Below are 26,548 nucleotides of genomic sequence, written 5' to 3' on the forward strand. Positions count from 1 at the left end.
AAAGGGCCCGAAACGTCGGTTTGTTTGAAAAAACAAATATACGCGATTTAAATCCGGAAAAATAGTTTCATTTCCTATTACATAGGTAATTAATTATTCTAATAATATTTGTCGGGCAAACGATACTTCTCCTGCGAAATATTTCTGTGTTACAAGTTTATACCAAAACAGTCATCGCGCTAATGAAAAAGTTTAATCGTGTTCGGAAGAAATTCGCTATTGCGATAGGTTACCTATTTAGATATTAGGTCGTTAAGTCTACTTTTATGAATAAGCCTAATATCGATTTCTCGCATTTGATTGTATCCAGTATTATTTAGATTTGGTGATTTGGTTGGTGACTTCGCGTAGATGGGTGATACAAATTTAAGGTCGTGATGAATATGACAGAGTTCATAAAAAATCTCTGACCGTTCTCAAGTTCAATAATTAATGTATACGACCTGGAAAACCAGCATTAAAACACACGCTTTCAGTGTCGCACAAATAGCAAAAAACAATCGTGATAATTTTGTACCAGTGACTTATGTATTTGTTATTCTCGGTAATGAGTAATCAATATGTGCCTGCAATAGCATCATCATATTTAACTATATGTAGTAATAACGGTAAATTCAATAAAGAATTTAATAAACAGAAACAATTGAATCATTCAACACCATGCATTAAAAAGGTAATTTTTATAAAATTCTTGAAACAACTCTGTACTGTACCACACAAATAGTTTTTATCTAAATCTAGACTGTGGACCAGGCGAGCTTGACCCCATTGACATTTTAAAACATGATCATATTTTGTTAACTAGTTCTATAATTTCAAGGTGCGAATGGAAGTTGCCAGAAAACTAATTTTAATAATATTTAGATTAACGTATTTAACATTAAGTAATCAAACTATTTACATATATTTCCAATAACTCTCTACGTTGCCGAACGGTTACCATGCTGGTCTGCCATGCAAATGTCTCGGATTCAATTCCTGGGCCGGGAGAAATATTTGTATGGCCTACATTTATTTATTTCGTGGATTTGGTTGTAGTTTGTGGTTGTCTAATGTGTCCATGGCACCTGCGACACAATGGGGCTCTGAGTATGTGCTAAAAAAAAATTCGTAACAACGTGGAAACATAGACTACCGAGGACTCTACTTAGGAATACTACAGGATAGGAATACTACAGAGGAATCTCTCTGACCTAGTGACTAGATAGGTTATTAAATGTTAACTTTATACTTGGACCTCACATTATGGTTTTTTTTTCGGTAGTATCTCTACGTGCTTTTTTAATTGCGAAAAAGTATTTTCGAGCGCTCGCCTTTATAGAAGTTGTACGTCAATCTGGCTATCTTGAATAAACACAGTTTAATGCGTTATACCTTGCCAATAAACACCTTTAATTTCAACATATACATTAGCGAGTGGAATGCAGTAGCGTCGGGACGCACGGAACGGAATCGATTTGCGATTTTCCGCGCGCCGTTGACGCAACCGCTGCGCCCGCGCCGCGTGCAGCGTTCAAACGTGGGAACCTTCCATGCGTAGTTATAAGTGTAGTAGAATAAGTAGTTGGGAATAGTCTGAAGAGCTTGTGTTTTCGAGTGGTGATAGTTCTTCGGAGAACCAGTTACAAGATTGTACTAAGTTTCAATGAAAATACTTAGATGTCTTACACAAGCGTTTAATGATCTCTTTACAACGAAAAATAAAATTATATTAGAGCAAAAGTTTCATACAAAATTTTATTACGTACAGCTTCTGCGTACTTGTACGAGAAAAACCCATGGTATTGATCCGTTAAGCTCTTTGACATTGTTTCTATTTATGATATTCGAAACAAAATGTTGTATATGGTAAATGTTAACAAATGTTAACAGATTCCCCTGAGAAGAATGAGCAAGAAACTCTAGGGGTTGCTCTTCGTAAATATACATTTGAATACATTTATCATTGCAATATTTACTTAAAGATCTCAGATCGAGAATACCTGAAAGAGCTAAACGGGTCATCTAAGTATTTAAAATCTGTATAATAACCTTTAGTATAATGTTTTTGTTTCGCTATAGTTTTCAATCTCGAAAATGTCAATCAATCGGAATTTTATTATATGAACGTATACGAGCACGTATTTGAGACTTTATGAAAACGACTGTCAAGAACAGCTAGTCCTTTTTTATTCCTCGTATTAATGTTACGTCTGTCACTATTTTTCATTAAAAAAATTAATATTTTTTCTTAGCATAAATAACATTTTCATAAATGTACTGTGACGTTAATATATGTTGCCTCTATAACCTCTTTAAACTTAAGTCTTCTTCACAATATTAATGTAAATTTTGGTCAATATTTAACATTATGGTAAATATTTAACACTATTGAGGTACCTATACGTAGTGTGTTATACATATTTACGTTCTTCTATTCTAATGAAATCGATTGTCTACGTACAGTGGGTCTTTTGGGCGCCATTGTCGTTCGATTACAATTATGTTATTGGACATGAAATGCTACTATCGCAAAATCTATTACGCAATTTTTGTACCAACCGGATTCAGTAGCAGTAGAAGTAATTGCGAAAGAGTTCGTCGGGGAAGTGCTGTAGTATCACACCTATCATTGCCGACAAGCAGTAATGTCAGCATTACTGTGTTCCAGTTTTGAAGGGTAAGGGTACTGGTGAAATTACAGGCACATGAGACTTGTCAACTTATGTCTCAGGGTGACGGGCGCAGTAACAGGGCTCCTCAGATCTTTGTGACTTAAAACACTGAGTGGTACTGCAACTATTATGTCTATTCATGTCGCTTATAACCAGGCGCACGACCTGTTCGTCTGTCACTTTATAATCTTTATATCATAAAAAAATGATGTACGCACAGTGGTCTTTCTACGTCTCCAGGTCATTTCGAGTTCCGACATCAGCTATCAAGGCGATGGAAGACAGTTCTTCGTGTGTGTCTTCTTAACATAGCAATAACTTTTTTAACGCACATTTTCCGATAACTTAATGAATATCTAATCTAATTATAAATAACGAACTTAATCTGGCCTATGTGACTTCTTAATTCACTGGTTTACTAAAATCGATACAGTAATATGATATTTATAAATAATTTTCATATTTAACATCACCCTTACGCGATAACAATACTGATGTATGTAAATGGCTACGTATAAGCGAACCAATCTGCCCTAACGTGTTTTCCATAACATTTGCCAACAACGCAATGTTTACTTTCAATGTTTTTTTTCATATTCATATTCCTTTATTTATTTATTTTAAACACTAAGAATATTACAAAAATATATATACATCACACCCTTAAACCTACATTGGTTTGTCCGGGTGCTGCACGTTCTCCTTAATTACATCTTAATATTACATTCTTATATTTAATAAGCTAACAAAAGATTACAAATCTCAATTAGAAATTTTGTTAAAATACGTTAGTGAAATAGTATTTTTTGTACAATAACAAAAACTGTAATACGATTGACTTAGAGCTGTTGAGGATAGCGAAAAGATGGGAAATAGATACCATTGCTATAATCATTAATTCTGCTTCTAGCTTTCTGTAAGTCAGCCAATAAAAATATGTAGACATTGTGGAAATTCATCAGGACTACTTATAAAATACCGATAACCTCTCACGACTATACTACTATACTATACTATACTATACTATACTATACTACATAAACAACAACTTTAGTTCAATGACTAACAAAATATAATAAATTTACCAAAAATGAACTTTTAAATGTTGGTTGTACTATCTGACACTTTATATGTATGTGTAAATACTTTATGCATTATTATGTGTGTTAGGTGAATTAGAAGCGTTTTGCATTTCGGAACAAATGTATGTACACATTTTGAAAAACAAAAAAACAATGGGTGTTTTTGTCTGAGGAAAGGAAATTACTGCTAAATATGTCACTTATCCAAACAACTTCGTAATGTCAGCGGAGAACAATTTTCAGCGTAATTTTCGTGGAATTCTTTTTCGTATAATAATAATTATAATGGCCAATTTCTGTGCGAAATTCGTAAAATTGACATTTATTTTTATTAAATTACAGTACATTTACTGTCTACCTTCAAAAAGGTTTAAAAATTCATAGCGACCATATTTAAATTATCTTGCCCCGTGTTAAGATACGATGGCAGAAAATTGGAATTTATGTTGTAATCCATGCATAATATAGTACTTAAAAATGTATTTCCAAACCAAACTCAGTAAAGTAAATAAAAAGTTGAAGCCCTTCCAAGGGAAGTGGCTAATGTGTTCCCCGGTCTCCTTGGCTGGAGGTCATCGAAACCCGCTCATGATCTATTGTTATCTGCTTCCTTTCCTTGTATACTATGCTGACTATTAATATTATACCATGAAGACTCAAAATTGTTCTTTCAAATCTACAGAAAACAAAGGACTTCACGAAATTGTTCCACCATCATGTCCTTTATTTTGAGTGTCATATGAGTGGATTCTCGGGTCTTCGTGAATTTATGTTAGAGTAAAATAAAATTATTATGTAAATGTTGTGTAGAAGGAAACATGCACATTTTTGTTTTTATTTCCTACTATATTTTATTTACAAATGTACGGCCATTTACAGTTCGTTTTAGTTTTGGTAAAAAAAACAAAATTAAGTTTTTCCCGTCACATAGTTTACAAAAACTCAAATAAAACTAAATATTTCAACATAATTATATCGGTATGTTAATTTGCTTCGAGACACTCAACGCATATTTTAATGGTGTTCAATGTTAGCTTTTGCAATTATCCGCCTTTTTTCAAACAAAAACCTATTATAGCCTAAAAAACGACTAAATTTAAAGAAACACAAGCGTTCCGCGTGATCTAAGCACGGGTGCAATGCCGTGTAAGCAAGGCTGGATGTCCGTACTGTATTGTAAAAAACGCTCTTTTTACGACGTAACTACATATTATATTAGAAACTGTTCTGCCGTGTTGGTTGAATCCAATGCTCAGGTTGTCATGTCTCTAATTAAGCTAACAAAGCTAAAACAACATAAGAAGTATTAATAAAGAATAAATATTCATGTATTCTATACTCGTTTGCGAAGTCTATAAAACATCCGTAATGGTCGCGTTTTTAAAACATATATTAACCTGTTTACAAAAATCTTCAATACCTGTTTTTTTTTTTGAATTTTTTTATGTCATTTTTGAAATAAAGACTACCATTTATAACAACGATTTTACAACGTTTTTTGGTTAAGGAATAATTATACCTACATAATTTTGGACGATCACGCTTATATAAAATACCAAATAAAAAATAATACTTTTTATCCGCACGGAATTAAAAAAATTTAATGGAACAAAAAGTTGTTACAAACTAATGCGCCATTATGCGGGGTGGAATAGGTTAACGACCTATCTTATGAGACGTCAAGAATTATTACCGAAACTGGATATTAGCTGGAATTGCATTACTCATTTAGCTGAAAATTCCATATCTACAGTTCATAGATAAAAATGTTAACAATACAAATCAAGTATTCGAAAATGAGTGATGCTTAGTATTTGTCATACTATTGTTTTAAATCACAATTTGGGTATTTTTTAATGTCGTTTCCTCTTGTTAATTCACACAATAACAGTTACGGGGCTACAGTATTGTTCTCGGAACAATGAATAAGTCTTTCAACCTTTGGTAATATGTAAAATTAATCGTGTTGTCAACCAGTAAATTGATTATTATAAACTGAGAAAAATTATGGGTCAAAGTTTTGATATTTACGTCTTATCATTATCCGATAGTGGAATCAGATAACTCTGTGACAAATTTAGTGAAGTAAATGTTTATTTATTTAAACTTAATTGCACACAAAGCAGTACAAAAGGCGGACTTAATGCCATTAGGCATTCTCTACCAGTCAACCGGAGAGCTGGGCTCAAAATAATTAACAGGGGTGCATAACATGATAATTAAAACAGATAGGAAGAAGTTTATAAATAATTATAATATATAGTTTAAACACAATGTAATAAACATAATATTATATGACTAACTATATACTTATATAAGCAACCTATATACACATAAATACATGACATATACTACATACATATAATATATATTTAATATACATATTTATGTATAATAATGTTAGACTAATGGGATGTAGATTGAGAGTCCAATATGAAATCGCGGACTAATTGCTTAAAAGCAAGCTTATTCGGCGCTTTTTGAATATGGGGCGGTAGAACGTTCCAGAGTCGTATTGCCTGAAGAATAAATGAGTTAGAAAGAAAACCAGTACGGTGAGAAGGAATGAAAAGAGTCAATTTGCTGTCTGAGCAAAGATTGCGATTTTGGGATGCACCCAAATATTAAAATTTACATTTCAAATATCCAGGTGCACATTAATCATTAATGATAGGGTAAAGAATGGAAAGTATTCTCAAATCCCAACGCTGGCGAATCGTAAGTCACTTCAGCTCATTGCGACAGCGGACACGTGATCAAATCTTCGAAGTCCATAAATAAGGCGAATGCAACTATTGAGCGAGCGATAGGAAAAATAGTAGTAGTAGTAGTATGCAGTAAATTTGAGGTTTCCAGCCTAAAGTACTATCAATGTGTAGTCCCAGATTCACAATATCAGATGCGAATACAATAGGTGTATCATTATAAGAAAGAGGCGCGACAGAGCTCAAATGTTACTGCAGTAACTCCACGTCAATTTGTGTGAAGCTGTGAAAATAAAAATGAAGAGGAAACCTGCGTTGACCAATGTTACTGGTTTTTTTATAATACGAATTGACGGGACGAATAAGTCGTGTGCCTGGTGGTAAGCGACACGCCGATCCATAGCAGTTGCAGCGCCGCTCAGAACTTTAAATTGCAAAGATTTGAGGGGCACCGCTGCTGTCGTCACCTCGAGACATCAGTTGACAAGTCCCATGTGCCTGTAATTTCACCAGCACCCTTACCCTTCCAAACCGGAACGCAGTAATGCTCATATTACTGCTCACAAGGAGCTCTACTTCTACTACATGGGTTATGATGAAAAGGCTCCCAGACTCAAAATAGTTCTGTTCCATCTGAAATTCTGTCAAACTTTTTAAAAACAACCAATCAAAAAATCAAACACTGCCATTTACATAAGAACCTCTTGTAATGTCGGTCAGGTGGTCGGAGCATCTCGGTCGCAATACGTTGTTGCGAAATAACTTCGGCGGCGGCGGAGGCAGACGGTCGGCAACGACTGTGGTAGCACATTCGCGTAGTGGAGAAAGCTGCAGGCCCACTTGCGGGTGGTTGCCGGGCCCTGCAATTGAATTATATAAAGTTATATCCCTTCCCCGAAGATAAAATCTAGTAATCCTAAAAATGGGTGTCATTCGCTCAAAGATAGAGAGTATTGTATAAGATCAAGAGCTGGCTAGTTTTACTATCTTGTAACGGCGCGAAAAACGTTTAAATAATTAAGATTAGATAACACGCGGCACGTATATAGATTGTCGATGGAGCACTATTAAAATGTTCAGTATTATTCGTAATTAACATGCAAAAATTAGTATCATGAATTTGCAATATTTATTATATTGAATTTTATGAATTTGTTACATCATTTGAACTGAATCATAATCTCATGTCCATGTCGGCAACCATCCAAATTTGGCAACGTCTTTGAAGTCCACTTCAAACGATACATTGGACGCCTTCTGTGTTATCTATCACAGCAAATGATCAAACGTGGTTCTTTGAATCTGTCCGGTGTTAAGCTCGGAAATTGAGGCAGAAAGACTTTCTAGGAAAGGGTTCTGTACCGCACGTTACTACACCATAATACATTCTAGCGGATTCTATTGCGTATTGTACTCCTTTAGTTTAAAGTTAAAGTTAAATTGTATTGAGAGAGGCTTCCCTCGTCGAGTGTCGTTGGCAAATGTAATATTTTATTTCTATCTTTGTGTTATTTCCTTGTAGGTGTCATTTATATGCGCGCGCGCTGACTGCGAAGTGATCCGGAACTTGATAGTTTATTTTAAGAGCTGACGCTGTGGAAGTCTTGATGCCGGAATAAAACAATTGAATTCTTGGCAGTCTCTTCAATTGTATACCACAAAAGAAAATAACGTAAAGCTCATGTCGCACCCCTGATTACAAAGTAATTAACCGACGAAATAGATAAAAAACATTGAATATTATCATTACTCATAATGTACGAGTGTATGCCATTTGGCTCGAGCCAAATACGACTAAATTATATTTGATATGAGAAACAATGTATTACTTTTATATCGTATGTTATTTTTTTATAAATTTACTAAAAGCAGAGTTACTGTACTGTACGTACTGCATTGATTGATTGAGTAGATGGTAATGAAGGTTGGTAATTTCAAAAGGGGATAGTAGAGTAGTCGGCGTACTCAGGCCACTTTCTGGTGCAAGACTTTTCCGCTGGATACCACAAAGTTTCGATAATATAATTGTCCATATCCTGACAACTGTCGTAGCAAGCGATAGGTAATTGTGTTTTTGCAACGTAATTTTGGTTCAGCATTCCACAGAGCTCGTGTCCCCCCGTAAGAGCACAGCAATATTAATTCTTTCTAAATAAATAAATCTAAATTTGTAAGTATTACAATTAATTACATTATTATTTCATTTAAAATTATATTATACAAAAACTTAAAAAATATGTACATTATTACAAATCATAAATTAAAAATAAATATACTAGTCTTTGTGTAGAAGTTGATTTCATTTTTATTTTAAAATAGCTCATCATCAAGCAATTTTCAATTTTATAATTTTATTTAATTTCTTAGTAATTTGTACAATAAATAATTTCAAATTTATTTTAAAGTAGTTTACTGTTAACGTATTCTTGAATTGTATAATACCATTTTCCAATTAATTTTTTTCTCAATTATTTAATAAACTTGTAATAGTTCTCTTTGCTTTTTATGTCATTACGTAATTTATTATATACTTTGATAGATATTATGTCGACTAGAAGACACTAATTTTAATTTTGATGGCGGCCTGATTAGATTAGTTGTATACCGGGAGGGGTAACGTCGGGACTGGTCTCCTTCATTACAGCACGTGAATACTGTTACGAATACCTTAATCTTTTTGTTTGCAACAAGTTATGTTTGCAACCTTCAGGTTGTATCTACAGGTACAATTAAAACAATAATGTGACAACTCTACGCTCCATGCGAGCATTGACACACCGAACAGGCGGGAGTTGGACTACTTATCTTATTTATACTATGGTACGTCTTAACAGTTGCACTACACTTCGTCTTGTCACTACAAATACTGCAATTAATGAAAAGATACACGGTGTAAATATTCTGTTTTGGTTAAGTTGTTGTTTCAAACATTCCACTTCTAAAATTTGGAACTATCTAGTCGTCGATCTATCGTGGAGGCCTATTCGAACGGCAGTATCTCAAACACTACCAACTTTTAAACATAAATGTTTTCTATGACTGTTCAAAAAGTAATCTCGGCACGCAGGCACGAAGTAGCTTTGATATTGTGCAATTTCTCAATTATTTATTACTCAAATTGCTTATCTTCTTTGTGTCATTGTTGTTTGGGTCAAATTTTATTTATTTAGTGCCTTATTGTTTACAATTATTTGAATTCACATTTTTTGTATGTAAATATATATTTTGGTTGTGTTGTTCCAATTTATGACGGGCCATGGCAGAATAACAGCGAGTGCTATGTAATTAGCATAGTCCTCAGAAGCTAGGTTATGGACCATTTGACATGCTTTTTTTAAATTTTAACTTGAGTTTATTTTTAATTACTTATTCAATTTCTTTGTTTAATGTTGTATTTTGAATGTCAAATGAAACCGATTTTATTTTCATTTTATATAAACATATAAAACTTAAAGGAATTGACGGAAGGGCACCACCAGGAGTGGAGCCTGCGGCTTAATTTGACTCAACACGGGAAATCTCACCAGGCCCGGACACCGGAAGGATTGACAGATTAACAGCTCTTTCTTGATTCGGTGGGTGGTGGTGCATGGCCGTTCTTAGTTGGTGGAGCGATTTGTCTGGTTAATTCCGGTAACGAACGAGACTCTAGCCTGCTAAATAGGCGTCGTCATTTAGGTGTGCGTGACAAACCATTTAAATTCCTTTCTTACAAAGCAACTTAGGTAACGTAACTGTTTATTTTACCTGAGTTATTTTGTAACGATGAAAGGGCCATATTGTGTTAACCAAATGTAGGAAGGCAAGCGTATTGGGTACATTAAAAGGTGTATTGATGTACATTACAGAGTTTACATACATACCAGTACATAGTTAAACATTGTTAAAACCTGTTCTTGCTGTGTGACTACGTTGAATGGTTACTTGTTTATCGTTAAATGTTTTTCCTGGACTTGTCTATGGTTCAAAATGTTATTTGATCACAATTTCCTGTTTTGAGGCTATCGTTTGTTTATTGTGATTTTAAGAATTTTAAAACACATAGTGAACAATATATTCATGATATATAATATGTTATATTATATATATATATAAATATCATCGTCACCCGACTTCACCCACTACTAAGTATGTAGTTTGTGACATCCATCACGACCTACATGTAGATGATCTATGTATGTAGGTGAATACAATTCTCTTTCCTAACAATTTAATAAGACTCCATTTGGACTGAACAGTCTCAGAGCATATAAACATAACATATCAAAATAAATAAATATAAAATATATATATACATATTATTGTAAATGTTAAAAGCAGTAAGAACTTCAGGGGTGTAATATAAATTATGGGGCGGATAATACCTCTCACTAAAGTAGAACTGTTTTATTGCTTATTGTTTTATATTTTTGATCACTTTTTATATTATTTGAACTAGCAATCACTTTTTTACGGTAGTGAATTTTTAATAAAAGTTTTGTAAACGTAAGCAAAAATTAAACTTTTTTTGTTTCTTATCTTTTATTTTTAATTATTCTGGGATTTCACGGGGAGGTATTATGCACTGTTAATTGTTACTTGGTGTTTACATAAACATACCTACTGTACTTTTTTCGATCTGGTTATAAATAATCCACTGTTGTTATTGCTTAAATAGTTTCTAGTTTTTTCGGTGATCATCATTAGACCCACTGGGTATTCACCGTGACAAAGTGTTGACAATATTTTCCTCTCGCAAAAAACCAAACGCGAAAACATTTAATGTGGTTATGCACATCATTGCAGGTGACTACAATAATTTCTGACGATTGGCAAAAAAGAAAAACAGTTTAACAAAGGTTATACCTTCATTAAACCTATGTCGATAACTTTATAAGAAAATATTAATTAGTCACAAACATAAAGAAAATATTAATTAGTCACAAACGTAAAATATCGATTGACATACTTTTTTGTTCAAAATTAAGGTAAAATTCTGATTTAGCAAACAATCCTAAAGTTAATAAGGCCGTAAGAAGAGTGAATTGGCAAAGTCTGGAGGAAAACCTCATTAAAAATGTATAAAAGTGTTTTTTTTAATTACGGGCAAGTCCCTTGTTAAGGTTGTTGACATTACCAGGTAAATGGAGGACAGGATTGGGCGAGAACGACAAAGATTAATCTACATCGACTAAATGTAAAAAAGGCATGTAGGTTGAGGAAAAAAGTCAAAGGCTTACGATAAAATTACCAGCAATAAATCATAATAACATTACCAGCACACAGGAGACCGCGAAGTCTCTGTCAGTCAGCGTTCAGCGGTCAGTCTATCAACGGGTCAGCCACACAAAGTAGGCCGGCTCCAAAAAGAGGTCACAACAAAGAGAAAATCATGTTTATGACACTTGTCTACAAACAGTTTTAATTTTTTTTGTTAACTTGTTCCAACACATTAACATCATTGCGAGATTAGAAAGATGTACCCTATACATAGAATGGCAATGTCGCTAATAAGGTATCTTTAAAAAATGCGGTACGGAAGTTATTTTAATAATAATTAATTATTCTATAGACAGAAAGGAGTATCTAGTTCATAAATAAACAAACTACATATTTGTGGTTACACACTACGCTAACACGACTTAATTGTTCAATCTTTCCTCGAGTGTAATTGTGCAATTAGTCCGTGTGCCTACGTAAGAGGTCAACGCCCGATCTGCTAATAGGAAAGTGAAAGCGTCTGCCCGATAATGCAGGTCAATTGAACGATCTGCTAATATTCACCGGGCGCCATGTGGGTATATCACGTGAGACGTGTCTTTCCTAGTGTCTTACAAGGTACGGGTGTCCAGCAGGGAGTGGGTTTTATGCCACTGTTCAGGCATAATGTTTATAAATTATGGAATTACAATACAAAAGGGTTAACTCACTGGGGAAGATTCGAGTGAATGAAATTAATGAATATTAAAGATTTGAGAATACATAAAATTGATTTTGTATAAAATTAAATCAGCTCAGTATTTCTTGTTCAAAATCAATAAACAAACAAATTATTGGCAAGGATTTTTTTACGAGGTTTGTACAAGAACATCAAAGTCAATTGTAACTGTCTCCGTGGCCGAACGGTTATCATGCTGGACTGCCACGCAGATGCCCCGGGTTGGATCCCGGGCTAGGAGAAAAATCTGTGTGGCCTACATTTATTCATTTCGTGAGTTTGGATGTAATTTGTGGTTGACACCCGCGACACAGGGTTTCCCTAGTGCGGGGCTATGAGTGTGTGCGTTATTATTATCATTGTATTGGTTTTATTAATTCGCTTTGTGACAGTAGAAACGTCGATGTTTGCAGAATGTGATATCTGCTGCAATAAGTATTCATATCACTCATTTATTTGCTTCACTACATTTTAAAATGTTTTACTATGACGCCAAAGCATCTCAATTAAAATATATTGATATTGAATAAGCCGCTGGGTATTACTTGCCCATGTAAGAATTTAATATTATTTCCATTGGCAAAAGCTAAAAAAATTCATTTGAAAGAATTCTCAGAATTCAATTGAATAATTTTTCGTTCAGAGCTCAAAATATTAATTGAAGGCAATTTTCATTTGAACCCTGAAAGGGTGCCTCTAATATCTACTTTGGATATTAATTTGCGTGTTGACTGAAAAAAATAATTTGTTTGAAATGTTGTAATACGGCGAGGGCTCAACACAAACTTTTTGTAAGATTAAAGGATGGGAAATAAGATTGCTCCAGAAGCGGGGTTGTTGCAAAGCCCATATTCGTATTGATCCGCAAGAAGATTGAGATCCTACCTTTCTAATATGTTCTATAGTGCCCAATGTTTAGAGATATTAGACTTAAACTTTTCGATTCTTTATCTGTTAGGTTTTAAATTTTCATGACAACGATCGTTTATATTATACATTTAACATGCAGATTTTATACAACACGTTCATCCTATTCGAATCATCACACATTCGTTGAATTCGAATTCTTAAAGAACATAAATGTTAAAGGTCAGTAATTCAAATTAAGTCGCAATTTGTTTTTTCGGAAGTTTCCTCTCCTGTGTCTACAACAGTAGATAATTGATTGATCAATGACAGCAATTCGCAATGTTGTAACCTGTTGTAGCTCATGATGAGAACCGCAAATATTACTTAGTAAAATAAGCAACTGCACGTCATGTCATCTATCTTACATAATCTATACTTACATATCGACTCGCATATGCGTAGTTCCGGTATTTGTAAATTGACAAATCATTTGGCAAAAGTATACTGCAAGGAAACATTTCTGTCCTCGAAAGCTTGTGTTTTCTTTGAATTGTGTACTCTATGGTTACTTGTACTGCCGTGAGGCGCAACATCAAAAGAGGGCGACGAAATTTTGATACTTGAAATTAAATCGGCACAACCTGCAATTCCTGTATTAAAATGTACATTCATATGTAGGTCACATTATGTACATACCTTACTCAAACTTGTCATCAAAGTTACGTCACTTGCGTAGCATTGTCAGTAAGTCAACATTATTTCTGTTACGTTTGAGGACTGGTAATGGTCGGCCATTACCGGCGATTATCGGCAACACAAATCCGCTGTGGGTTGTGTAATTGACAAACTTTACCTAAATTAAAATTTTCTTAATTTAATCGATTTGTTCTACTGCCTCCTGTATTTTGTACCATTTACCATGATTTCGCGCCAGTCGACGTTGCTCGACGTTACTCATCTCGATGCAGACCCTTGCAGGCTATCCCATGCTTCTGTAATAATTTCTAGGCCACTATTCGGGTGTCACTTTACTCCATCAGCATTATAATTTATCGTTGAAGCGTTGGACAAGCGTTTAAACACAACAATCACATCGTCAGCTTACACGTATCCACTACTGGACATAAGTCTAAACTTATTGGATTATTATGTAATAAACTCAGTTATAAGTTGTAGACTTTTCGTCGTTATGTGTATTCTTCAAACGGATATAACTTTTCTCAATTAGGTCTGTCATTTTTCCTCGAGAAGTCAGTTTCCGTTGTTCATTCCGGGATATGTCGAAGGCTGGATCTTCTACATATCACCTCTCTATGACTATAAATCTGTTCAGGTCTCTAGCCGGATTGGAGACTTCAGATGAACTTGTAAGTTTCAAATCTGACGTCTGTATTCGTTATGTAAATTAATTCGAATTATCTAGCACGTACGCGTCAAAGCGTTACAGAACTACAGTCGGACATAGCAGTCGCCAACGCAGGTTGCCCAATGCAGGACATTGATGCAACACTTGCTCAAGCGCATATGCCGCCGACTGGTGGTCAAAGAAACCAGCGTGCGATACTATGTTCCATGGAATAATATCTAGGATCGGCGGAGTAAAGCACATTTGACCTAAGTCAAAAAAGTGCTTCATTTGTTAATATATAATTTTTTTTTGTGTTGTGTTTAGTGTTGGAAGTTAAATAGCCTATGTTTAGTCTGCCGACCCTAGATATATTGACTAGCAAGATTAAGAAAAGTTAAATAATACCGTAATTATCATGTTTTGCATTCTACTTCAATAAACTCCCAAGTTCCATCTTATCGTCGAGTGTTTTCACATTTAATTTATATAGTGTCATCATCATCATTTCATCACGTGACACGTGTTTCATCATACGTGGCACGGCCCGGGCACAGGTCTCTTCTAAGGACAAGGTCTTCCAAGGGGTTGTCTCCATCGACGTGCAGATTTCTTAAAAATGTTTTCCTTCGCCGTTTGCGAGAGGTGGTACCACCAAAAATTCACAAATGTACGTAAATAAGAATACTTTCCACCGCAGGGAATTGAACCATCGTTCCCTCGATTGAAAAGCACTCGTTCTAATATTAGGCTAACGCCGATCTATTTTTATACTTCATGACAGTTTTTAGAGTAGAACTTAGACACATCTATTCATTACATACAACATTGTTCAAGTATGAAACAAGTAATTTGCACACGAGATTATAATCAAGCCACGTGACGACAACTGCTTTCCACGTGGCATCGTTGTTGATTACCGTTTCCGCACATTTGCATGCTCACTTAACACGTTTATTCAAAATTGGAACCTTCATAGCTATTTGTTTGCTTTGAACTTATTGATTCTGCCGTCCATAGACTCGAACATCCTTCAAACTGCAACGTTAAGAAAAACACATTTCATTTTGAACCTGTTAAAATTGTCTCCCTACATCAAATTTGAATATGTATCGAAATAGTTTTTATCTTTATAGGTTATACTCGTATACATATAGTAAAACGCCACACATCACGTTTTACTGCGTCCCGGTTTTGAAGGGAAAGGGCTCTTAATGCCTGGTGTTAAGCGATACGCCTGTCCATAGCAGTTGAAGTGCCACACGGAGTTTTAAATGACAAAGAACTGAGGGGCACTGCCACTGCGCCCGTCACCCTAAGACATAAGTTGACAAGTCTCATGTGTCTGTAATTTCACCAAAAATACGGATAATTCAGAAACAGTTGTGTACTATGTAAGTAATAAAACGTAACGTAATTTATTAGTTCTACTAGTCAGGAACAGGGCACCCGCGATAGCATTTGAATCTTGATTTATCAACATAAATTTGCATAAATTGCTTCAAACTCAAGTAATGTTTATTTCACAGGTAAGCAAATGACACTTGAAATCGTCATACTGATTAAACTCTACTGCTTATACGTAAGGCAGACGGGGAATCTGACGAAAACAAGAAACTCTAGGGTTGCTCTTTGTAAATATACATTTGAATACATTTATCGTTACAATGTTTAATTTAAACATCTTAGATCGAGAATACCTGAAAGAGCTAAGCGGATTTTTGTCATCCAAGCCATGGGCGAAACATCCAGAGTAGGTGGCACTAGATAGTGTAGGTTTAAACTCTCGTGGTTTCTTGTGGCCGCATACCAATGCGTGATGCAGGAACTGACTGATGCTTGTGAAGTAGCTGGGTATATAATTGTTACAAACAGATGGGACAGTGGCTTACTCAGGCATTGGTAAGAAAGAATAAAAGAAAATAAATTTATTCAACACAAACATATTACAATTATAATGTGATTTTATGCTTAACTTGTATTGCACTGAAAAGGGCCCAACTCAGCAAATACTGCGGCGGAGCCACAGCGCAGATTTTCAGTGGACCCTTTTCGTAGTGACCGATTTAAAAATAAAAATTACAAAGAAAATTAGACAGAAAATAAAAATTGTGGACGCGCATTAAAATAGGTGCATATAAATAACTCAATTAGATCAGAAAAATAAAATAATGGTTGTACAAATAAAATTTCTCCAGGCGTATTTTGCAGTATTAAAATGTGCTCTCTGAGTTTATTTTTGAAAGTATAAATGGATTGTTGACTTCTCTCTTCATTTGAGCTTGCGTACTAATATAGTTATCTAAGTTTTGTAAAATGGACTCTATTGTTGTTTGAAATAAATGTATTTTATTTTTATTCTTTTTATAACTAATTCCACATAAGTAATTAATATATACACAAATAAAAACATTCGCATTCATTTTTCAATAGTTACTATTTCTTCCTAAAGTTTCGAAAGAGGCAATCAATTTCTCAACCCTACAATCTAATTACTAATACAATAGAGCTGTGTAATGATGGCTGTCGTAATCCAGTGGGAGAACGATTACATCCGAATCCCTGTGGCAGCATGTTTAAGTTACGTACATTTGTGACTAACTAATATCGACGCTTCTCACCTGCACATCGAGATAAGTTCACAAGCCTTGGAAAAATATGTGAAATTCCCAACCCGTATTGAGGCACAGTGGCGAACCATAATCCCGCCAATACTTCCTTAGAAGCGACCCCATGGATTGATGTTAATGAAAATGCGTAATACCAATTTTGCAACAATTATGAAAATATTAAGGTCTGACCAGACCACCATGAAAGTGACAATAAACAACACTGCAGTTGCCATAAAGTGTCCCTATACAGTGACGTTATACAGCTAAAAGTTATGTTACCATCATACGATATTATACGACCGTCGAGTGTAGGAAAGATAATGGTCTTATAAAACACTAATGAATTAACGTGGTTTCGCCCGCAATGTAAATGCCAACTGAGGCGTATTAAAATTAGTTTATTAATTATTAATTTTAATTGTGCTTGTCTTCTTTGTATCTTAAAAGTCTATGGTAAAAGTTTAAACTTTAATTCCTCCTCTGTAATTTACAAGTAAGTACTCCTTCAAGATTAAATGCTACATTTTTATTTTTAATATAAAACGGATACACACTTAGCAACAATCTCATACGACGTTTAAGCGACTGTGTAACTAATGATGGTACAGTCAAGAGCATATTAAGTTCGACACTTTGGGCTGTTCTTATTATAACCGGTATAGGGTTCAATTGACTCTACACACTCTAGTTAGCACATGATATACGTATAAAATACTATCAAATTGTTATATATAAGTGCTATCTGAATGCATTTTGAATCGCTGTAATCGTAATGTTACGTTCCCATCTGTGTGCTGCAAAAGTTTCATTCATTTTTATGTAGACAAAAAAAAATACAGGGAATTTCATTTTATATGAATTCTGGTAAAAGCCAACATAATTGTTGTAACAGACTAATCTAGATTTGCGACATTATTGAATATTTATGGTCTAGAGAGAAAATATAAAGGGCAATGTTTATGAATCATTAACAACGAGATGACCGATGATGTGTAACTTTCCCCGGCTACAATGTGAATGTCGCGCAGCGCGGAATATCGTGTCGTATTGCTTTTATTAAGTGTTTGTTGCGAGCAATTTGTAACATACATTCTAATGTCCAGATTTGTTAAGTTAAAGGTTTGTTGTTTTAAAATTATTTGAGAACAATTGTACTTTACTTGTAACGAGGAACGAAGTAACCGCGAAAATAACTTAGTCGTAATTTTGCAAATGTTTTGCTAATAATTTATTAACTTATTTTGGGAATGTTTACAGTAGCACCGTAACTCAAAATTACTTTATTTCATGTGCAATATAGAAAAAATCATTGCCAGAGCCTAATTGTGGTTGTGAAATTAACTGAGTAAATCTTTTGTATACGTCACAACCGGGCACGTGACAGTATTTCAAATCGTGTTGTTATTTTTTTGTTTTTGCTTTACTGTCGTTTTTAATTATTCTATTTATTATATATTCTTTGTGAAAGTACTCCTCTAGTTTGTTGTTATAATTGATACAAATATCCAACAATCTCAAAGAACAAATACTTTCAATTCAATACTGCTGGGCTACTGTGGTATCCGAAAACTACAATTTGGAGCTATTTGAGGCTAGATATAAACGTTACTTTTTAGACGCCGTACTGTTACATCGTCGCTTAACATTTGGTGAGATTGTGGGTAACTGTGTATCTATATCACATTAAAATAATCAATAATGTAATGTAGGAACAGTGAATAATGAATTATGTTTTTAAGGCCGTAGTAGTAAAGTAGCTGAAATGAGTTGGAGTCCTTGCGGCTGCTCAAATTGCAGACCGAGCGCGAAAATTTAATAGAATATCTAATATATAATATAAATATATAATAAATGCTGTGACTATCAGAAAAGGCTATGCCTTATTACACTATACAATTGCAAACGCAAACAAAACGAATGTTGACATTTTCTATTTTAGCTAAAACGTGATTCGTAAAAGTTATAGTAAAAACTTTATTTTCATATTTCAACAGATAACTAATGATGTCGTCATGATTTTGTGGCAAAATATACAAAACTAATAATACCTTGTTTTGTTAGTGCTTAGCGCATGCGTCGCTAAAAAGTTGTACAATATATAAAATGTATAATTTTATATATGAATCTTTAAAAATATTTCATTGTCGTTCCGGTGTTTGTGTTAGATATTATTACCGTAATACGAATTATTATTGTTTGCGTCACGTTTTGGTGTGGTGGCCCAGTGGGAACATGGTTGCCATTCAATTTAGAGCTCTTTAACTTCCCACTTACGTACATTTGTGATGTTTAGCTATGGCATAAGCGTTCGCTAACGGCGAAGGAAAACGTCGCGATGAAACCCCCGTGTCGAAGAACATCCGCAACTCTCGGAAAAAGGGTGAAATCCGTTATATAAACGTTTTCCGTAGCGCAGTTCAGTACCTAGCAGTGGGACGTATAATGAATTGACGGTGATGATCCCACGTTTATGTAGGCAACTAATGCTCGCAAATAAATCGATTACCGACAGGAAAATCTTTTATATAAAATGTAATAAATTCTACTAAAGTGTAGAGATTGACAAAGCAGAAGGTAATTTCCGCCGTAACTCTCAAACAAAGAGATGGGTACTATTATGCTAACAAGGCCTTTGAGGGCTATTCTGCTATTCTGATTGAAAAACATGAAAAACATGAAAAAATCCGCCTTTCAAACGTGTCAAACCTACTCTAACCGAGTTCGTGAAGATATTACTTGCCTTCATGGCCGAACGGTTACCATGCCGGAGTGCCACGCAGAGATCCCAGGTTCGATTCCCGGGCCGGGAAAAATATTTGTATGGCCTACGTTTATTTCTCTCGTGAGTTTGGGTGTAATTTGTGGTTGTCTATGAGTGTGTCCATGGCACCCGCGACACAGGGTGCGGCTCCGCACTAGGGAAATCCTGCTTGTTGAGCGCATGTTGAGTGTGTACGTTATTAAAAGAATGTGCAATGATGATTCAGAGATCCGAACATGTAGAGTAAATTTACCTTTAACATCAAAGAAGTAATACACATAGAGTCGGTAATACCTATAATAACAATAATAATAATATTTATTGTTACAAAATAGTTACAACACAATAGTGAAGTCCCTGACGCCTGAGCTAGGTATAACCTGTGTTACAGGAGTCAGTGTCCTCTCTCAAACATTTGACCTTACATTAGCTATTTCTTAACGTACCTCCATCTGAAATCCAGGAATTATTGTGTTGTGCTTCTATTTTGTTATGTATTTTACATGTGTAATTAGCAATTACTTTACTACGTATTTACCAGAAAAGTTATGTAATCATAATTAAAAATGTAACATTTTGTTTTAGTTTTTGGGTTTTATTTTTAATCATGCTAGAATTGCAAAGGAATACCTCCCTCTACGTTAATTACTTCAAATTTTTGTAAATATAATACACGTTGATGATATTCAAAAACACTTGGGAATTTTGAACGTTAATTGTAAAGACACAGTGTTAACAGAAAAGAAATTCTGTAGAAATCTGTTTTAAACTAGAATGCCAGTTCAAAATAACATTTACAGTGAAAAAGGAGCTAGCGTGTGTTCGCCTCTGGCTCGCATTTTAATTATTAGTATTCCTTTTAATCAACAAAAAAATTATACAAGAAATTAAACTGTTTTGCTGACCGTAATTAGAATATATCAAAACTATACACGTGGAGCTAAATGTCGAATCCATTCCGCCGAAGCGGGATTTATCCGCCGGAGCGGGATCTATCCGCCGGGAACATCCGTTCTACCCATCGAGCCGAGACGAGCTCGTTTGTCGGGAATAAACAGAAAATATGGAGTTCCACTAAAACGTACATTAATGTTAATATTTTAGGCTACTCCTTACTTAACACGACGTATAAATACGTTAATACGACGTATAAATAATAAGTAATTAGTGCATATGAATGCGAGCGCAATCCTAAGAAATAAATATCACTTGCGATACAAAATGAAGACGAAGACATTGTATAAAAGTAATAATATTTTTGACAGTATTGTTATATTCTTTTGTTGAAGAACATACTCAATTAAAACATTATAACAGGACCAAACCCGTGTGTTGTTGATCCAACAAAGCAGTGAAACGGGTTACTCACGTTAATACCAACCTCAAATGGTTACCTCGGAATAGTCCAAAAATATTAAATTAATTTTATTATAGTCGGCCTAATATCTAAGCATTATTCACTTCAAGTACGATGGCACCTGGAAAATAAATGTGATTTTGTAGCAATCGTTCAATTTTATTTAGAAACTACTATACTAATTTACAATGAAACATGTTCTTCAAACGTCCGACTAAGCCGCAGCGAATAAAGCTCGTTACTGTCGTGATACTGCCCATTTAAGATTGCTCTGGGCCTCTACCATGAGATTAGTGACAGTCATCGCTAGCGACCGCGTAAATTACTTCACACTTTTGTATGAAAAATTGTACACCGCCCCTAGTGGTCAGGCGGTCGCTAACGAAAACTGTCAATGGAAACTCATGGTACTGGTTACACGTTACACGTAGTGCGTTCACAATGACGCTTATTTATGCAGTAATTTACGTCGCCTGATATTAGCACACTTGTCCATCCACTTGGTAACATACGCTTAGACAACAGATGGGTATGCGCCACGTGGGAGTGGTAATTGAAATCCAGTACGCTGTTTTCAATACCACTGACCTCTCATTAAGGCTCCACCTATTATTACGCTGAGAAAGTCACATAGCTAATACCATGTTGTTTCTTTGTTACAGGAGAAAGCTGCATAGAAAAGCCACTGGCGACGTTATGGCGCAACTACCAGCAGTCCACCAAGCCCGACGTGGTTATGAAACTGTCCGTCACCAACTCCGGTCTCAAGGGCTTCACCAAGGAGCACGGCCTCACTGAGTACTGGTCGCACCGCATCACCTATTGTGCCAGCCCTCCGCACTATCCCAAGCTGTTCTGTTGGGTTTACCGCCACGAGGGCAAGAAACTAAAACACGAACTTCGTTGCCATGCCGTCCTCTGCACCAAAGAGTCAATTTCCAAAAAAATAACCGCGGAGCTGCAGATCAAACTGAGGCAGGCATTAGTTGAATTCAAAAAGGATAGAATCTCTAAACAGAACGCTAGGCTAAGCCTTGCAAACAGCGTATACGACAACCCTAGCATGCCACGACGAAAAATCATGCTCAGTGTCGGAGCTATGAACTACCGACCCCCACTTGAGCGCTCCAAATCCGCTCCTAAGCTCGGAGCTATCGAGGAGTTGTGCTCGGAAGAAGATGAAGAAGAAGCAGAGATGAAAAAGCACAGCGATTGCAGCTTGTGGACCGACAATGATTTTGAATCACAAACCCTCGACCGCCGGCGACCAGAGTTGAAATCTCCCCGCAAGTTCTCTTGCCCTGAAGGCATCATGGGCAGAATTCGGTCGAACTCCGAAAGCTCGGTAGGCGCTTCCGACGAGTTGATAAGTATCTTGATCAAGGAAAGCAAAAATGATAACGAAACTAGTCACATTGAGGAAAAGGAAGGAAGGTTAACTTTAGAATCAATCGCTGAATCAAACGAACTGACTGACAATGACGGCGACCGGAAAATGCAGCTGAATCAAATTCTGGCTCAGAGCAACTTCCTCGTCACGGACAGCGACGATGGATCAGTTTCCTCGGGCTGCGAGACCGCCAGCACCGCCACCTCTTCCGATGCCGAGCCCTGTTCGCTTCCCTCCCACTTCTCACCCGAAGAGATAGTAAAAGAAAACGAACGAGTCTCGGTTAGCGCAAGGATACTGAACTTCGAGAGAAATATTACTCGAGACAGTAATAGGAGCTACTCGAACTCAGTTCATGTCAAGAGTAATGGAACGGATTGCCACAATACTGTGAGTGATGAGGTTAATCATATCCCAATTGGCGAAAAGAACAGCTTTCGCCGGCGATCGACCTACCCTCCATTGGGAGTCGATACTAATATTTTAGCAAACTATGACAGCAAATTTGAATCTCTAATTGATAATTTGACAGATGTGGACAGTCTGAATTCTAGTACCGAGACTGAGGTATTTAAGAACGGTGGGGATAACGATAGCGCTTGCAGCGACGAATCGGGATATTCTGAGTTGTTGGAGCACGGCAAGGAGAGCGTCATCGGTAGCACTATCATGGTATAAGCACATTAATAGTTGTAACCCACTATCGTCGGATAGGACGGCCACGACAATGCACGATCCTAGCTAAATTATTATTCGTGTAGATTCTGTAAATGTTATTTTTGTAAATAAAAGAGTACGAAATGTACTCGATCCAGTTGATGTATTAAGTTTTTAGATGTCTGTATATATTTTATTTTAAGTTGTAAAAGTGTCTGTATTATGGAAATTATGGAGATTTTATTTGTATAGCGGTTATTTCACGACCAAACGTGGTTTGTCTACATTTATTACATTTTGTAATAGTTTGTGGGTACTTTAGCGTCGCCTCGACAAGGTCTGTAGGTACTTACACATTCCATATTTATAGCCTCATTGTTCGGGTCATTCATAAGAGTCTGTAGTGAGGTAAAATTTTGCTAAATTAAATCATTTAATGATTAATACATTTGTTTCATTTTGCCTTTTCTTCCACAAATGTGTAAGCAGTGAGGATGACCATATTATTATTAACCATCGTCGCCATAGAATATTAGCTAAGTTCATTGCCTACGGATTGGAGCGATGACACGGGTTGTAACGGTCAAAGAACTTGAAATAGAAACAGCATAGGAGCAAGGTTCCCGTTATACTTGAACTATTTATATGTACTTTATTTGCCACAAAAAATAATTGCAATAAAACGTATCTTTTATTGCATAAAAAAATAAAAATCATAATAAGTATGTTTAGTGCAACTGTGTTGCTACGAGCAATTGCCTTTGTTTAGTGCAACTGTGTTGCTACGAGCAGTTGCCTTTGTACAGGATTGATTTATAGCCAGAACTTCCCTGAAGCTATGGTTTCTCGGTGTTGCCTCAAATTATTTAACGAGATGGCACAGAACATTCACTTGAGTATCTTTGAGCAGTGCAGAAGGAAAAATAACAATAATGGTTTACTTAATACGTTATGAAGTGTTAATTTCAATTATTCAATGTAATATTTTTATTATTTTATTGCAAAAGTTATCTATGGAAAGCAGGAAATACCAAATATATACTATCCAAAACACTAACTAGGTAGAACACGTTAGTTTCTTATTCTCAAAACAAATTTACATGGTCCCGAGCAGTGAAGTATACTACTCATTGGTCCCGAGGTGATTAAGTGTTCTTCTGAATATTTAAAAACATTTCAGTTTTGTTTAAAAATGTATTAATAATGCAATCATTAAGTAGTTTATTGTATAATTAATAAATATTTGATATTAGAAGAACTAAAAATTTATTAACAAAAGAACAACGTTACGAAGGCAAAAAACGTTGTTTCGTTATACGCATTATCAGGTAGGTAGATAGGTAGAGCTCAGAACGTTGAGGGAAAACCAAAAATGGGGAACAGCCAGATTCAACATTTAAAAGAATACTGGTACATTACCATTGACCTACCAAGGTCAATGTACATTACATTTAATAATTGTACAATTAAAATATGTATAAAAATGATAGATGGAAATAAAACGTAATAATTTATAATCGTTCGATTTAATTTTCAAAATCGAGATGTTTTACTGCCCATTGACCCTTTACATATCGTCGTTCAGAAACAATACATTGTAATACGAAGATAAGAAGAAAAACAGTGAGCTTCATTCAACATCTAACAAAAATATTCCTTTACGTATATATCCTTCCTTCCTTCCTCTATATATAATTCCTATTAGTATGTCACAGTAACGACTTTGATATATCAGTAATTATTATTTAAAAGTAAGACAATGCTTAGAACCAATAATAATAGAAATTATTACGAAACGCCCATAACAGTTGCTTTTGAAGGAGTAAAACTTGTTTTTAAAGAGCGTACTCTATTGCGTTATTATGATAGAAATCAAGTAATAAATTAATATATTCAACCATACCATATCCAGTCCAAAGTGATTGCCTCTGGAACAGGTTCGGGCTAAATATTTGTGTTGAAACGATACTGCTGATGCAAAGACGTTCATCTACATAATATCCGGTTTTGTCAATTTTGACTTTGAGACTTTTTGCTTTATTATTTCGATCGTTTTATTTAGATCGTTTTATCTCACACATCTAACCGCCATTTGCTGTGTAGTTTTCCAATACAAATCAATCATCGAAGGATGGCTCATCGGATCCATGGGTAAGAATAATAGAACGTAAATATTTTGCACGTTGAAAACACTGCCGTCACTAAACGAAACTAGTTTTTTCAAATTTAAACTAAATTTCAGATGCCATAAAGACCATTTTCCTAAAGATGACTTATTCATTTATTGCCGGTATCAATTTTAACGTGCGATATATTCAAGACAATATGTATTTACCTATAGGTAAATATTGAGCACAATTCGGTGAAATTGTGAAAACAGTGACTCAGAAATAGAATGTTATTTGATTAACAAGACAAGGGTCATTTTTACAACTGGTACGAATGTCTTTATCGAAATTAAAAATATCTTCATTACACGGGCAAGCAAATTCCACTCAAATTCATCATTGACAAAACACTACTCATTTGGAAGACAGAATGCTTTGCGAAGAATGAAAAAGAAACTTGAAAGGTCGTTTTCTGTAAATAGATATTTTGTCCACATTTTACAATATTAATTTCAAATGTCTTATATAGAAACAACCGGATAGAGCTAAACGGTCACCGCCATGGATCTTTGTTTTCCAAATGCGCAGAAACTGTGTAACAACCTTTTGTCTAAAGCTTTTGTTTCAATTATTGTAACTTCGTAATAGATTATTTTGAATATCAAGAGGAATCTTATTACGGAAGCGTATAACATTGCATCTTAAATTTGTGACTTTGTAAAGATGATCGTCAAGAACAGCCAGTCTATTTTTATTCCTCGTATTAATGTTACGTCTATACCTATTTTTCATACATAAATTACTATTCTTCTTAACATTACTTCTTAACATTTTAGTAGCTGTATCGCCGTTAATTGACGCCGTTGTTATCAGGAAAAAGGCCGGTCTGTCACTATTTTTATTTTTTCCGAGGTGGATATGGTATGAAGTTAGTTACTGCAGAGAAAAGGAGATTTTTTTTAATTTCATTTCTTTAACATTATTTTCTCGGTTTTTTAGTTTTTGTCTCAAGCGCCCTTTCAACTAACGGCGGCAGAGTAGAGCTCCTTGCGAAAGAGTCCGTCCGTCCGTCCAGTGACGTGTTGAAACTGAAACCTTACCTATTTCTACC

General features: G+C 35.2%; 1 protein-coding gene across 1 annotated transcript in view; it reads left to right on the top strand.

The window, feature by feature from the left end:
- LOC113240190 overlaps positions 1-23,714 on the top strand; it is a 70,766-nt gene extending 47,052 nt beyond the window's left edge. The window contains exon 2 of the mRNA XM_026477434.1: positions 21,945-23,714. Within this exon, the coding sequence (XP_026333219.1) occupies positions 21,945-23,350 (1,406 nt within the window). The 3' untranslated portion in view covers positions 23,351-23,714. The remainder of the gene's footprint in view (positions 1-21,944) is intronic.
- The last annotated feature ends 2,834 nt before the right edge of the window (positions 23,715-26,548 follow it).

Source organism: Hyposmocoma kahamanoa, unplaced genomic scaffold (assembly GCF_003589595.1).
Source record: "Hyposmocoma kahamanoa isolate Upper Pololo Valley unplaced genomic scaffold, ASM358959v1 122, whole genome shotgun sequence".
NCBI lineage: Eukaryota > Metazoa > Arthropoda > Insecta > Lepidoptera > Cosmopterigidae > Hyposmocoma > Hyposmocoma kahamanoa.